The 15271-nt window shown below is 42.9% G+C and overlaps 1 protein-coding gene across 3 annotated transcripts in view; it reads right to left on the bottom strand.

Moving 5' to 3' along the window:
• The window catches only part of TENM2 (teneurin transmembrane protein 2), a 1738186-nt gene that overhangs the window by 165645 nt on the left and 1557270 nt on the right, over positions 1 to 15271 (bottom strand). For all 3 annotated transcript variants that reach the window (XM_077473475.1, XM_077473476.1, XM_077473477.1), the window contains one exon: positions 2490 to 2751. In XM_077473475.1, coding sequence (XP_077329601.1) covers positions 2490 to 2751 — 262 coding nt within the window. The remainder of the gene's footprint in view (positions 1 to 2489; positions 2752 to 15271) is intronic.

Here is a 15271-nt window from a genome sequence, read left to right as displayed (position 1 = left end):
CCCAATCAATATTAAAGACAGCCCTGACCAATGTAGTCAACCACATGTATGTTAAGAAGTAGTCTAAATAAATATACGTAAATGTGGCAGGGCTTTACACATATATTTTTAGATATCATGGTTAGAACTAAAAGCTTTTTGCTTTAGAGCAGACTGTTGATCTTTTGGCTCCTTTTAATGTTTTAAAGTCTTAGGGGCTGATTTATAAAGCAGTGGTATGGCAAAAACAAGTACATACCGCTTCTTTAAAATAGGATGTCACCACATTTTTAAAGCACTGCAAAGTGCTTTACAAATGTGCTTGGAGCGCTCCTGCTTTGCAACTCTGAATCCAGCAAAGTGCTACTCTGAATGAAAAAGTGTAAAAAAAAAACAAGATAGAAGTAGAGCCCAGTCATGTGACCTGTCAAAGTCACATGATGGGCTTTCCTCCAATCAATCTGAATTAAGCAGGAAAAACAAAATCCACTCTCTATGTCTTGAATAAAAAAAAAAAAAAAAATTATAATAATAATAATAAAAAAAAACTGTTGTTTACACATTTCTTTACTCATCAGCAATGGCTCAGTCAGGCAAAGTTCTGCTGCTGCCTTTTTCTTATGACACAAATTAATAGTGTGTACGTGCGTTTCTGTGAGTTTCTCCAATGGTCTTGAGGTAGTCATTGATAGGGAATATATTGTTCCCAAACTATATTTTGGTGCACATAAAAGAACCCAAAAGGAATATGCACACTACTTTAATAGGTAATGCGCACATCCTGTTATAGAAATGTTCATATTATCAGTGGGCAGGTCCCCATCACACACTGTTGCCCTTTGATTTCAGCCTATCAGTTTTTATTTTTTCCAGTTTCTCTGACATTTTATGCCTACCAGAACACTGTACCCACTGTTCCCTTACTGCCATAGTGGTGACAAACTCACAAGCAGATATTAAAAGCTTATAGCTTATAAATATGCAGATGTCATGCATGTGAGAAACTCTGCACTTTTCAACTAAACACCAAACCTTTAATTTAAGTGACATTGCATTTAAAAAAAATATTCTATTCAAGTATGTAGTCTGATTTGGAAAAAGTACTTTCTTTTGCTCCCAATCACCTCCAAATCTACAAATCCCTTCTTTTTTAACTGTTGTGATTTGACTTCCTGTTAGAGGGTGGTTATGTTTACTTTTCACTGTCCCGTTGTGTGTAGGAACATAGCCACCCCCTCTCTTACTTGATTCCAAGATGTACTAGGGACATTACTATGAAATTTGTAGTGTGCATAGAGCAGTACACATGAATGTGCCCACAAAATGACAGCATCTGCACACAGACACTGAATCCCTGCTGCATGATTGTGAATGAAATGGGTAAAATATGGCTTCAGATCCCTTTCTTCACCTGTAGAGAACTCTTTAGATGTGTTTTCAGGGCTTAATTGTAGAAGTCTGAAAAGGGAAAAACATGTCTGAGAAGTTCTCTACAACTGGAGAACAGGAGCTTCCACCCATTTCATTTACACTCATGCAAACAGGGAGTCAGTGTCTGTGTGCACGCCATTTTGTTGAAGTCTACTGGAACCTGATAATTCTGATCCTTTCTGTCTTTTGCCAGCATTTCCAAATGCTGATACATGCTTTCCAAATGCTGATACAAGTTTGGGGGGGGGGGGGGGCATTTGAGCAGAGCTACTTTCACTGTTTTTAGCTACATGTGTAATTCACAATGCTTGAAACAAACAAACAGAAGTGGGGGGGGGGGGATGTCCAAGAGCTCATGGAGGACTCTAATATTAGGCAGAAAAAACACAGTAAGAAACAATTTCATGAAAAATAGATTATATTACCATTTGTTAGTGAATGTGCATGAACCAGAAATGATTTAACCTAAACTAACCCATACATGAAGGAGCCAGTGCTTCGTTAAAGTTAACCATTTTGTTATGCATATAATATAACTTATTTAAAAGTACATAGTGTTTATTTTCTGTATAAGAACTAAAACACTTTCTGATGCACTTCTAATTTTGGCAACTAAGACTAACCTTGCTATAACCTTATTTTCACAAAATAAAAATCACAACACTCGAATTATTCCTCCAGGAAATACATTTTTCAAAAAAAGTATTACAAAGTTTTGAGCTTCTGGAGTTCACTTTGTAATGTATAAATGATAAACCTGAATTACAAAAGAATACAATGTTGTTCTTATTATCTGTGTATGACTTTTTGTACTAACCCTTAGCAATTTAAGATGTAACATACCTTTGGAAAATGCAGTTCTGTGGAGACTACATTGTATTGCAAACCCGTAGATGAACCTCTGCATTTCAAGTGAAATAAACAGGAACAGTCTTGTGATCCCTTTGAAACCATAAAAATAACTACTCTGAAATGGTAATTTGTTTGTTAAGTATGCGGATGTGCATTATCATTGGGTATTACTTATTTTTCTTAATGCTTTTATGTGTGTGCATAAAGGATTGTTTCATGCTGAATACCTGTGTTTCTGGAACAATAGGATTCCGTCTCGGGGAAGAGCTGAAGAAGGTGGAGAAGGGAGAAGATATTATAACTGGGTCAGGCCTCACAAAACCACTTAAATCACAGCTAGGGATGGTATTTTCCTCTGTCTTCATTGCCAGAGTATCCATAGCATAAAAGCTGTTCCATGGAAGCCAAACCGTTCTTTCTTGGTTCATGAAGGGAGCTCTCTCAAAGTGAAGTGTCAGGGATGCTCCACCATTAGCTATTAAATCAAATCTAAAAAGACAAATGACATACATTAAAACATAGTGTATGCATATATATGTATATGTATATATATATGTATATGTGTATGTATATATATATATATATATATATATATATATATATATATATATATATATACAGTATATCTACAGTGGTGTGAAAAAGTGTTTGCCCCTTTCCTCATTTCCTGTTCCTTTGCATGTTTGTCACACTTAAGTGTTTCGGAACATCAAACCAATTTAAACAATAGTCAAGGACAACACAAGTAAACACAAAATGCAATTTGTAAATGAAGGTGTTTATTATTAAAGGTGAAAAAAAATCCAAACCATCATGGCCATGTGTGAAAAAGTGATTGCCCCCCTTGTTAAAACATACTATAACTGTGGTTGTCCACACCTGAGTTCAATTTCTCTAGCCACACCCAGGCCTGATTATTGCCACACCTGTTCACAATCAAGGCATCACTTAAATAGGAGCTGCTTGGCACAGTAAGGTCCACCAGAAGATCCTTAAAAGCTACACATCATGCCGAGACCCAAAGAAATTCAGGAACAATTGAGAAAGAAAGTAATTGAGATCTATCAGTCTGGAAAGGGTTATAAAGCCATTTCCAAAGCTTTGGGAATCCAGCGAACCACAGTGAGAGCCATTATCCACAAATGGCGAAGACATGGAACAGTGGTGAACCTTCCCAGGAGTGGCCGGCCGCCCAAAATTACCCCAAGAGCGCAGCGACGACTCATCCAAGAGGTCACAAAAGACCCCACAACAACGTCCAAGGAACTGCAGGCCTCACTTGCCTCAGTTAAGGTCAGCGTTCATGTCTCCACCATCAGGAAAAGACTGGGCAAAAATGGGCTGCATGGCAGAGTTCCAAGGAGAAAACCACTGCTGAGCAAAAAGAACATCAAAGCTCGTCTCAATTTCTCCACAACACATCTTGATGATCCCCAAGACTTTTGGGACAACATTCTGTGGACCGATGAGACAAAAGTGGAACTCTTTGGAAGGTGTGTGTCCAAGTATATCTGGCGTAGAAGGAACACTGCATTTCATAAAAAGAACATTATACCAACAGTAAAATATGGTGGTGGTAGTGTGATGGTCTGGGGCTGTTTTGCTGCTTCAGGACCTGGAAGACTTGCCGTGATAAAAGGAACTATGAATTCTGCTGTCTACCAAGAGATCCTGAAGGAGAATGTCCGACCATCTGTTCGTGTACTCAAGCTGAAACGAACTTGGGTTCTGCAGCAGGACAATGATCCTAAACACACCAGCAAGTCCACCACCGAATGGCTGAAGAAAAACAAAATGAAGACTTTGGAGTGGCCTAGCCAAAGTCCTGACCTGAATCCTATTGAGATGTTGTGGTATGACCTTAAAAAGGCCGTTCATGCTCGAAAACCCTCTAATGTAACTGAATTAGGACAATTCTGCAAAGATGAGTGGGCCAAAATTCCTCCAGGACGCTGTAAAAGCCTCATTGCACGTTATCGCAAACGCTTGGTTGCAGTTGTTGCTGCTAAGGGTGGCCCAACCAGTTATTAGGTTTAGGGGGCAATCACTTTTTCACACAGGGCCATGATGGTTTGGATTTTTTTTCACCTTTAATAATAAACACCTTCATTTACAAATTGCATTTTGTGTTTACTTGTGTTGTCCTTGACTACTGTTTAAATTGGTTTGATGTTCCGAAACACTTAAGTGTGACAAACATGCAAAGGAACAGGAAATGAGGAAGGGGGCAAACACTTTTTCACACCACTGTATATATATATATATATATATATATATATATATCTATCTGTATATATATATATATATATATATATATATATATATATATATATATATATATATATATATATACATTTCTATATGTGGTGTCCATACCTCTTGCCTGTAGATGTCACCAATTACATTTGTTACAAGTATAATACTTTCTATAATCTGTACAAGTTAGTTGCCATTGTTATTATTATTTGGTTGCCTGAACAGGTTATTAAAACACTCTATAATTACTCTCTCTCCTAGACTACAGGACACAATAGGATGGGGAATCAGAATGTCAATGCTAACTCTATGCTAAACCTGCACCCTTTCTTCCACACCCTAATGAACCTGAAATGTCTTTTATTGCTTGTATTTGTATGGCCGTGAATTACATATTTGCTAGCAATCAGGAGGATTTACCTACTGCTAGAAAGCATGCTTTAGTTATTTACTACCTGTGAGCAAAAGAACAGCATATTTTCTAAACTCTACCAGTAGCAAATGTCACTAATGACACAGCTCTCATTGCTGTCTAGGGCAATTTTTATTTTTTATTTTCACACACATTAAAATCAGAACTTTAGAAAATTATCCTCAAACATTATATATTTTTTGAAAGCAGAGGCCCAGGAGAATAAAATGATGGATGTTGCAATTGTTTATCAAACACAATTGTTTTTGGGAAAAAGTACACTAAAACTAATTTTAGTGCACACAAACAGAAAATAATAAAAAATAAAATAAATTTCAAGCAAAATATAAAAGATGATGTTGCGTTGAGCCAATAGATAACAAGCATGTAAAGATTAAAAGTGTGCATGCCTGGGAAACGGTGAAAAATTATGGTACCTAAAATTGTCCATAGGTGATGCTTTAAAAGCCTTTACAGGTCATTCGTTTACAGTTCATCATGAATTATGGCCCTAGAATTGTTGCTCTTACTCCAACGTTAGTGGCTATACCTCACATGTGTGGTGCAATTACTGTTTACATTTGCTTGCTGGACCTACATGCCTGTTTGCATTTCTGTGTATGCACAGGGGAACAGGGGTGCTTTTATTTTATTATTTCATTATTATTTTTCTTTATTTTATTTAAATACATTTTTTAACACTTCATTTTTTTTTCATTTAACTTTAATGCTATCACAAGGGGATTAAGAAGTGTCATTGTGATAACTTTGAGCAGGTGACAGTTACTCTTTAAGGGTCTATTAGACCCCTGACATCTCCTCTGCCGTTCAAAGCAACTAATCAAGCACAGATCATGCTGGATTATCTTACTGGAACATTACAAGGGTTCTATGCCTGTTACTGTCTAGGGGCCAGTAAAATCATTTTACATACCTGATCCTCCATTCCCCAGCAGAGAGTGCTGGGGAACAGAGAATCTGGTAAGTAAAATGTGCAGTTCAGCTTTAGCTAAACAATACAATACAAACCGGGCTTTGAAAGTGTTACTGCTGATTTTTAGTCACTGTTACCCTTACATGCAGCTGCTAGTACATGGGATGAGGATGTTGAAGTTTTTGAATTTACTTGCATGCCCAGTACAAGTACAATTATGGGTTATGGGAAAATTTAAAAATGTAACCCTGTTTTACTACACTACTCTAAAATTAGACATTGAAAGAGCACCAGATACAACCTGCACACGAGAATCACCAAGAAATTGTAAGATCATAGTAAAGACTACATGAACTATACTGGTGGCCAGGCATAGACATTCAAGTACTTACTGCCATTAAGACCCCTTTCACACTGAGATGTTTTTCAAGCTCTAAAGGGCTAAAAATAGCGCCTGTAAAGCGCCTGAAAAACGCCCCCCCCCCGGCATCCCAAAGTGAAAGCAGAGTGCTTTCACACTGGGTGCTGCACTTGCAGGATCTTAAAAAAAGTCCTGCAAGCAGCATCTTTGGGGCGGTTTACACCGTTCCTAAACTGCCCCTGCCCATTGCAATTAATGGGCATTGCGGCTGAAGCCCCTGCAAAGCACTTCGGCAGCGGTGCTACATGGGTGCATTTATACCTTTCTTTGGCCACTAGCGGGGGTTAAAAGCACCCCTTCTAGAGGCCAAATAAGGATGCTAAAACAGCAGTAAAGCGTCGCATGCAGAAAAAATGTGCAAAGAACTGCATCTGGTGTTAACTAGCACTCAGCCCATAGGGTTCAATACTGAGTTGGCCCATCCTTTGCAGTTATAACAGCTTCAACTCTTCTGGGAAGGCTGTCCACAAGGTTTAGGAGTGTGTCTATGGGAATCTTTGATCATTCTTCCACAAGCACATTTATAAGGTCAGGCATTGATGTGGAAGAGAAGGCATGTCTCACACTTTAATTCATCCCAAAGGTGTTCTAATGGGTTGAGATCAGGACTCTGTGCAGTCCAGTCAAGTTCCTCCACCCCAAACTCGCTCATCCATATCTTTATGGACCTTGTTTGTGCGCTGGTGCGCAGTCATTTTGAAACAGAAAAGGGCCATCCCCAAACTGTTCCCACAAAGTTTGGAGCATGCAATTGTCCAAAATGTCATGATTTGCTATTCCCTTCACTGGAACTAAGGGGCCAAGCCCAACCCCTGAAAAACAACTCCACATCATAATCCCCCCCCCCCACCAAATGATTTGGACCAGTGCACAAAGCAAGGTCCATAAAGACATGGATTAGCGAGTTTGGGGTGGAGGAACTTGACAGGCCTGCACAGAGTCCTGACCTAAACTCGATAGAACACATTTGGGATGAATTAGAGTGGAGACTGTGAGCCTGGCCTTCTTGTCCACATCAGTGCCTGACCCCACAAATGTAAGAATATTCAAACATTCCAATAGACACACTCCTAAACCTTGTGGACAGCCTTCCCAGAAGAGTTGAAGCTGTTATAGCTGCAAAGCATGGGCCAACTGAATATTGAACCCTATGGACTAAGCCCTTGTACAAACGGTCGGAAATTCCGACGGAAAATGTCCGATCGGACCGTGTTGTCGGATAATCCGAACGTGTGTGGGCTCCATCGGACTTTTTCCGTCGGAATGTCTGACCAACAAAGTTTGAGAGCTGGATATAACATTTTCCGACAACATGATCGGATCGGACTTTGTCCGATCGTTTGTAGCAAATTCCAATTGGACAAAGTGCCACGAATGCCCAGATCAAATTACGAGACCAAAGCTATTGGCTACTAGCCTGAACGTAGTCCCGTTGTAACGAACTAACATCATCACGATACGAATGATCAGATTTTCCAACAACTTTGTCCGACTGTGTGTATGCAACACCAGTTTCGGACAAAATCCGTCTGAAAAAATCAGATGGATTTTGTGGTCGGAATGTAGAAGGGCTAAGACTGGGAAGCCATTAAAGTTCATGTGTGTGTGTGTAAAGACAGGTGTCCCAATACTTTTGGTAATATAGTGTGTGTGTGTGTGTGTGTGTGTGTGTGTGTGTGTGTGTGTGTGTGTGTGTGTGTGTGTGTGTGTGTGTGTGTAAATATATATATATTTATGGTCCAGAGCCCTCTGACCGATACGGATAAGGATGACAAACAAGGTTAACATAAACTCGCTTACTTGAAATGGACCTGAAAGTGTGCCCTGGTCTGACGTACGGTATACCAAAATAAGGGGGCATACCTTAGATAGAGAAGTGGGTGATAAATGAAATGAATATGAATGGAGTGAAATGAGTACTCTCATGAGGAGTATAATGCTTGAGAAATGCCCTGAAAAAGGGGATGGGTGGGTGGGTATCGCGCACCGGAACCGACGAGGAGGATAGGCGAACGGGCTGGTTATATACTCCACCGGGCTCCTCCCATAATTTCAGGCCACCATACTGGCCTTTCTATTTATGGTCCAGAGCCCTCTGACCGATACGGATAAGGATGACAAACAAGGTTAACATAAACTCGCTTACTTGAAATGGACCTGAAAGTGTGCCCTGGTCTGACGTACGGTATACCAAAATAAGGGGGCAAAAACATTCAGGTAGGGGTTGCATTTTATTGATTCAAGTTTGTTACTGGGTGAGCTCGACAAAGGCCTGGGCCATCTCCACTAGCGGATTGGGTATGTAGCGGGCGAAACAGGTGGACCTCCATCTGCCCAACTTCTTGATAATGTGGTCCGGGACCCCTTGGCGGGATGCTGTTGAAGCTGCTCCGATACGGAATGAATGTCCGGAGTAGTGAGTAGGATAGAGGTGAAGGATACCCAGGAGTATCCTGAGATGTTCCATAAAGCGGGCAGCGTTCAGAGGCTTAGTGTGAAATGGCAGAAGCGTACTAGTTCCTGGTTGATCAGCCAAAAGGGGCAACAAGCGGGCGAGAATGGCGACCGGGTACCAGCGGTTGTTGGACTTATAGAAGTGTATGTCCGTACCCGAGCCAAGCTGCTGTGTCTTGGAGACTGCTAAGTGTAAGACGAAATGGTCTTTGAATCGGACCAGGTGGTGCTTGCACAGCATGCGTGCCGTGAGGCTACTACCAGTAAACTCGCTCGGCCGTAAGAAGCCGTAGAAGGCCGGGTGTATGGCTGCTTGTATATGACACTAATGTGGAGACCGAAAAGGTGAAGTGGCCAGGATATCTGACATATTTCTAAAACGTCTCCTGTGATAGTCGTTTGGTGCCGGCCATCGGCTGGCGCTTCTGGATACCGCGCATAACAGCCTGAACGGCGTGGTAAAATAAGGAGGGTACGGTAGGGTCCTGGAGGGAGGTGAAATGTTATACCGGTCAGGTATAGCCGGATCGTATTAAAGGATAACGCTAACTGCGAGTGGCAGTAGGAAATGAAGGCTATGACTTGCTTGACACGGGACGTCTCTGTGCTGTGATACGTGATTAAGCGGTTAAAGGCCCTCCAGGCTGATTGATAGGCCTTGAGGGTATTGCGGGAAAGGGAGTGATCAATGAGTTGGGTAGCCGCTAGGAGGTGAGGGGCTAATCCAGGGTCAGTCGAGACCAGTCCGGGATAGCTGCTGATGTTGGTCTGGCTCCGGGTACCTGATCGAAAACGAGACAAGGTTAAAGCGGGAGAGGGCGTCCGCTGCCTGATTGAATTTACCGGGGATAAAGGAACAGCGGATGTTGAACTGAAACAACAACAAGAGCTGGACCAGTCGACGTAGGAAAGACATAATCAACAGAGAGGACGCCTTGGCGCAGCCAGGAATTGCCAGTAACTGGGGAGGCCAGGGAGCTGCGAGCCAGAGGTGGCCAAAAACAGCCGCAAGCCCGTGGAGGCCACTGCGTCGGTCATCACCTGGGGAGAAAGGGAAGACACGGAGGGAATGAACAGGGAGACGCCATTCCCAGACGATAGGAATTCCTCCCGCATAGCAAGGACTGCTATTGCCGCGGGATCCCGGCTGAGGGCTTGCTCTGGATCCTGTGAGAGGGACAGTAAGACCAATAGGCATGACACAAAGGCGCGACCCTGAGGGATGATGCGCATAGGGAAACTCGACATGCCGTGTAGGGACTGTAGGTGTCTTTTGGATGACTAGACTGGGGAATATGCGAGGATATTATATGCCCCTAAAGATGGTAGTTGTGATGGGCGAGCGTTTGCCGTTGGCTATGGGCTGATGCCTCTGGATGCCTCGTAGTGGGGATCTTGCTGTACGGGCCGAATGACAGATGGCTCTCCGTGCACTGTAAGGATAAGAAATGCTGAACGCTGGCTAGAAATAGCCTGGGCGTGCTACAGGAAGAAGCCAGTTGCGTGTGTCAACATGATCCTGGTGCGGGACGGAAGTTGAACTCAACTGTCCTAAGGAAGAGACGGGTAGGCAGACAACAGTGAGTGGTTTGTAAGAAAAGCCACAAGAGACGAGTGGCCAATTAAGTGCTGCTGAAAATGACGTGTAGCCGGTTCGTGTGCCACTGAGAACGTGCTTGCCAACGAATGATTGCAAGAAGTTATGCTAAGTCGCGAGCCTTGGCATGACCAAAAGTGTGTTAAACGTGTGCTTGCGACAATTGCCCGGGAGTCTGTCACTGGAGATGTGTACGTAGTGACTGTGAGCCATTCGTGTTACCGCATGTGCACTGCGAAGACTGCAGGAGTTGTGCTTGAATGTATGTTTGGACGCGTGCTTGCGATGATTGCAAGATGTTACCCAGGATGCGTGCTTGCTATGATTGCCAGATGTTATGCTAGGATGCGTGCCTGCAACTAATGCAAGGAGTTATGCCAGGACTCGTGCTTGCAACGATTGCAAGGAATTATGGTAGGTCACATGGGTAGCCAGGCCGGAAAGACAGAAGTCCATCCAGTCCCACCACAAATCAAAATAAATAAGGTATCACACAACCTGACACACCCAATTCTACGCCCGCAGCTGATCCAGAGGAAGGCAAAAAACCCCCAACAGAGCATAGCCCAATCTGCTTACAGCAGGGGAAAAAATTCCTTCCTGACCCCTCGAGAGGCAATCGGATTTTTCCCTGGATCAACTATATCTATAAATATAAGTACCCCGTAATACAACGTACCTTTAGGAAGGTATCCAGGCTTTCCCCAAAGCAACCTATCGAGCAGCCAGAAGTGCCTGCCAACAATGATTGCCACGAGTTGTGCCTGGACATCTGCTTGCAACGACCGCAAGAGGTCCATGCTCGAATGCGTGCCTGCCACGATTGCAAGAGGTCTACGCTCGAGTGCGTGCTTGTAACGAGTGCAAGAGGTCTATGCTCAAATGCGTGCTTGCGACGATCGCAAGAGGTCTATGCTCGAATGCGTGCTTGCAATGATTGCAAGAGGTCTATGCTCGAATGCATGCTTGCAATGAGTGCCAGAGGTCTATGCTCGAATGTGTGCTTGCAATGATTGCGAGAAGTCTATGTCTGGATGCGTGCTTGCCATGATTGCAAGAAGTCTACGCTTGGATGTGTGTTTGCAACGATTGCAAGAAGTTTACGCTTGTATGTGGAGAAAACAGGGAGACACGCCTAAACGAAGCTGTGTTTCCCTTCCGAGGCAACTTATAATGAAATGAGGCCGAGGAGCAAGGCCCCCGGTAGGCGTCCAAACATTGAAGAATCAACTGGACCCAAACCGGGAAGCGGTATGTGACAGTGAAATGAGAGAACCTGCCATGACAGAGATCCAGATCGCCATGCCACAACTTGCGACCGAGCACGAAACAGATTCTGGAGCATGTACTGAAATAAGGCCATTCCTGGGGCACCCCGAGACGAATTTGGTACACAGATGTGACTATTCGTACCGGAACGTGATAGGTGAAATGAAATGAAAACCCATGACAAAGACAAGAATCAGAGGACGAGCCCATGAACCAAACAGATGAATCCTGTCTTTGGAGCATGTACTGAAATGAGTCGTAGCAGCTGAACACACCAGAACGAATCAGTGCATAAAAAACAAAATGCGACAGGATTCGAATTGGAGTGTAATAAGTGACAGAAATGATATGCCATGACAGAGACAAGATTCAACGACTGGACTGATAGTTACAACAAAGAATCCGTCTCTGGAGCATGTACTGAAATGAGGCGTAGCAGCTGGGCACACCGGGACGAATCGGTGCATAAATAAATGCAACAGGATTCGAATCGGAGCGTAATAAGTGACAGAAATGATATCCCATGACAGAGACAAGATTCAATGACTGGACTGATGGTAACAATAAAGAATCCGTCTCTGGAGCATGTACTGAAATGAGGCGTAGCAGCTGGGCACACCAGAACGAATCGGTGCATAAAAAATGCGACAGGATTTGAATTGGAGTGTAATAAGTGACAGAAATGATATCCCATGACAGAGACAGGATTCAACGACTGGACTGTAGGTTACAAAGAATCCGTCTCTGGAGCATGTACCGAAATGAGGCGTAGCAGCTGGGCACACCAGGACGAATCGGTGCATAGAAGAATGCGACAGGATTTGAATTGGAGCGTAATAAGTGACAGAAATGGTATGCCATGACAAAGACAAGAATCAGGGACCGTGCGTGAACCTGCGAGTGACTCAGTCTCTGGAGCATGTACAGAAATGAGGCCGAACCCTGGGGCACTTCAAAGCGAATCGGTGCACCAGAGGTGCGACAGGATTCGCGCCGGAGCGCGGCTAGTGACAGAAATGATTTGAAATGGTAGAAATGACTGGGACTGAAATGACTTGAAATGAGATGAAATGAGATACATAACATAACTGCATGATTGATGAGATATACTCGAACTGGAGCAGACCAACCGATACGTGCGGACTGCTTGCTTTGTCGTAACAAGCAGTCGGCTGTGAGTCGAACGATTCGACCGATACTAATAGAAATGCTCGGGGAGTCGAATGGTTTCGAATGCCGTACTTGCGAATGAATCGCCTGACGTGGCGTGATCGAACATGCCGAAAGGTGATAACGACTACATCGAAAGTAGAAACAGTGACATGAGTACGAGAGCCACAGTAAAACATTCGACTGAAAGGAAGTGAGCGGTTCGTGAGTTCAGGGAATGTTGATGGGACATTGTAATACATGAACTGAAAAGGGGGTGCCGAAGCCCTACCTGCGACAGCCGGCCCAACGTGTAACGACAAATTCGACGGGTATGACGACACTCCGACGGCGAAACCCACGGACGCTGATGAACGGGAAGACGAGTTTGTCAAGACGGAGACGAACAACGCGGGAACTCACGAACAGGCTCACTGCGTCTGGTCTAGGATAGTCGGCCCTTGATATCTGACGTATCAGATATCGTGCACCGGAACTGACGAGGAGGATAGGCGAACGGGCTGGTTATATACTCCACCGGGCTCCTCCCATAATTTCATGCCACCATACTGGCCTTTCTATATATATATATATATATATATATATATATATATATATATATATATATATATATTATATAATATATATATTTATATCTACCTCTATCTAAAACCATACAGAATGTGGTTTGGAAAGCATTTGTAATTAGATATCCCAGCAATTCACAAGATGTCTTTGAAGTGATGCATGTTCTTCCAACATGTAACTTTTTTATTAACTCTATTAGAACCTAATAAAACTGCCTTTCTAACCATCGAATTCTTTCTTACATTCTTAATGAGCTTAATAGTAGTCACATGTTAGAAGAACATGCAGCGCTCCTCTCTCTTGTATAAATGGTCTGCGATTATCTGACTTAATAGTTTGCTTCACAGTTGATGTTACAAAGACAATTCACATTATATCCTTAATCCCTACTGTGCCCAAATAGGCACTTTTTTGCTAGTTAATAGATGTTGTACTTGACTCACCATTTGCAATGGTATAATTATATTTTATAAATGCACGACAGATGTCGTTGCAGACTTACTTTTAAAATTGCATGCACCCAGGCTGTTATCCTTAACCTGACTTCATTACCTAGTAATGATCTGAAACATGCATGAATGACAAGAGGTCAAGACTGGCTGCATACCTAGTTCAGGTTAGAGACTTAATATGTCTAGATAATGATGAAAAACTTAGCAATAACATGGCTCATATTCACATTTTTACAAGTTTCCTTTAATATATTATTAGCAACATGGTCAAGGCCATTTGGCTATATCCACAGGTATGAGCTTTTTGCCCAATCCAACATGTTATGATATGACTGATATGACCTTATGTTATGTTTGTCTGTATGTATATGTTTATGTAGCTTCCACTGTGGGGGTTATTTACGAAAGGCGAATCCACTTTGTACTACAAGTGCAAACTACAAGAGCAAAGTGCACTTGGAAGGAAAGTCGCTTTAGATCCGAGGGGGACATGCAAGTAAATAAAAAAACAGCATTTTAGCTTGCACATGATTGGATGATCAAATCAGCAGAGCTTCCCCTCATTTCAGATCTACCCCTTAGATTTACAGCGACTGCACTTCCAAGTGCACTTTTAGTGCAATTTCAAGTGAACTTTGCACTTGTAGTTTACGCTTGTAGTGCAAAGTGGACTTGCCATGCATAAATAACTCCCAAAGTCTTTTATAAGACTATTTACTAGGTGAAGCCTAGTGTTTGTTCACTGAGATCAATGAGTAAGGTAAATACTGAATTTTAAACATCCAGTCATGTTTTTGGGTATATATGTTATCTTTTTTTTGTTTGTTCCCTTCCAATGCATGCTTGGGAGATGATCTTAGGCTGTATGCAGTGTAACTTTGGTGACAACATATTCTGCCTTCACATATTTTTGCATGTGTAATTTATTGTTTTAGGCCCCCTTCACACTGGGGTGGTGGGTGCATCGGCGGTAAAGCGTCACTATTTTTACAGGCGCTTTACCGTCAACTTTGCGGCGCTATTCGGCGAAAGGGTTAACACCACCTGCAAAGTGCTGCTGCGGCAGGTCTGATATGGTATTTAAGGGTAACCCTGCACCAAAATTAAAAAAAATTGTGCAGGTCCCCCAAAAATCCATACCAGACCCTTATCCGAACACGCAAACCTGGCAGGCTGCAGGAAAAGAGGGGGGCAAGTTAGCGCCCCCCACCCCTGAACCATACCAGGCCACATGCCCTCAACATGGGGAGGATGCTTGGGGTCCCCAAAGCACCTTCTCCCCATGTTGATGGGGACAAGGGCCTCATCCCCGCAACCCTTGCCCAGTGGTTGTGGGGTCTATGGGTGGGGGGCTGGTATGTAGACACAGTACTCTGTGTTACAGTTCAGGTAGTCATGTATACAATTGCCCTTATGTGGGTGTGTGAAATGTTCACTACATATTAGTGAGCTACATACATTACATTCATAGCATCTA

The sequence above is a fragment of the Lithobates pipiens genome, unplaced genomic scaffold (assembly GCF_037356315.1).
Source record: "Lithobates pipiens isolate NorthernLeopardFrog02 unplaced genomic scaffold, aLitPip1_a1.2 Scaffold_8, whole genome shotgun sequence".
Lineage (NCBI taxonomy): Eukaryota > Metazoa > Chordata > Amphibia > Anura > Ranidae > Lithobates > Lithobates pipiens.
This window is presented reverse-complemented; position numbering and strand designations above follow the sequence as displayed.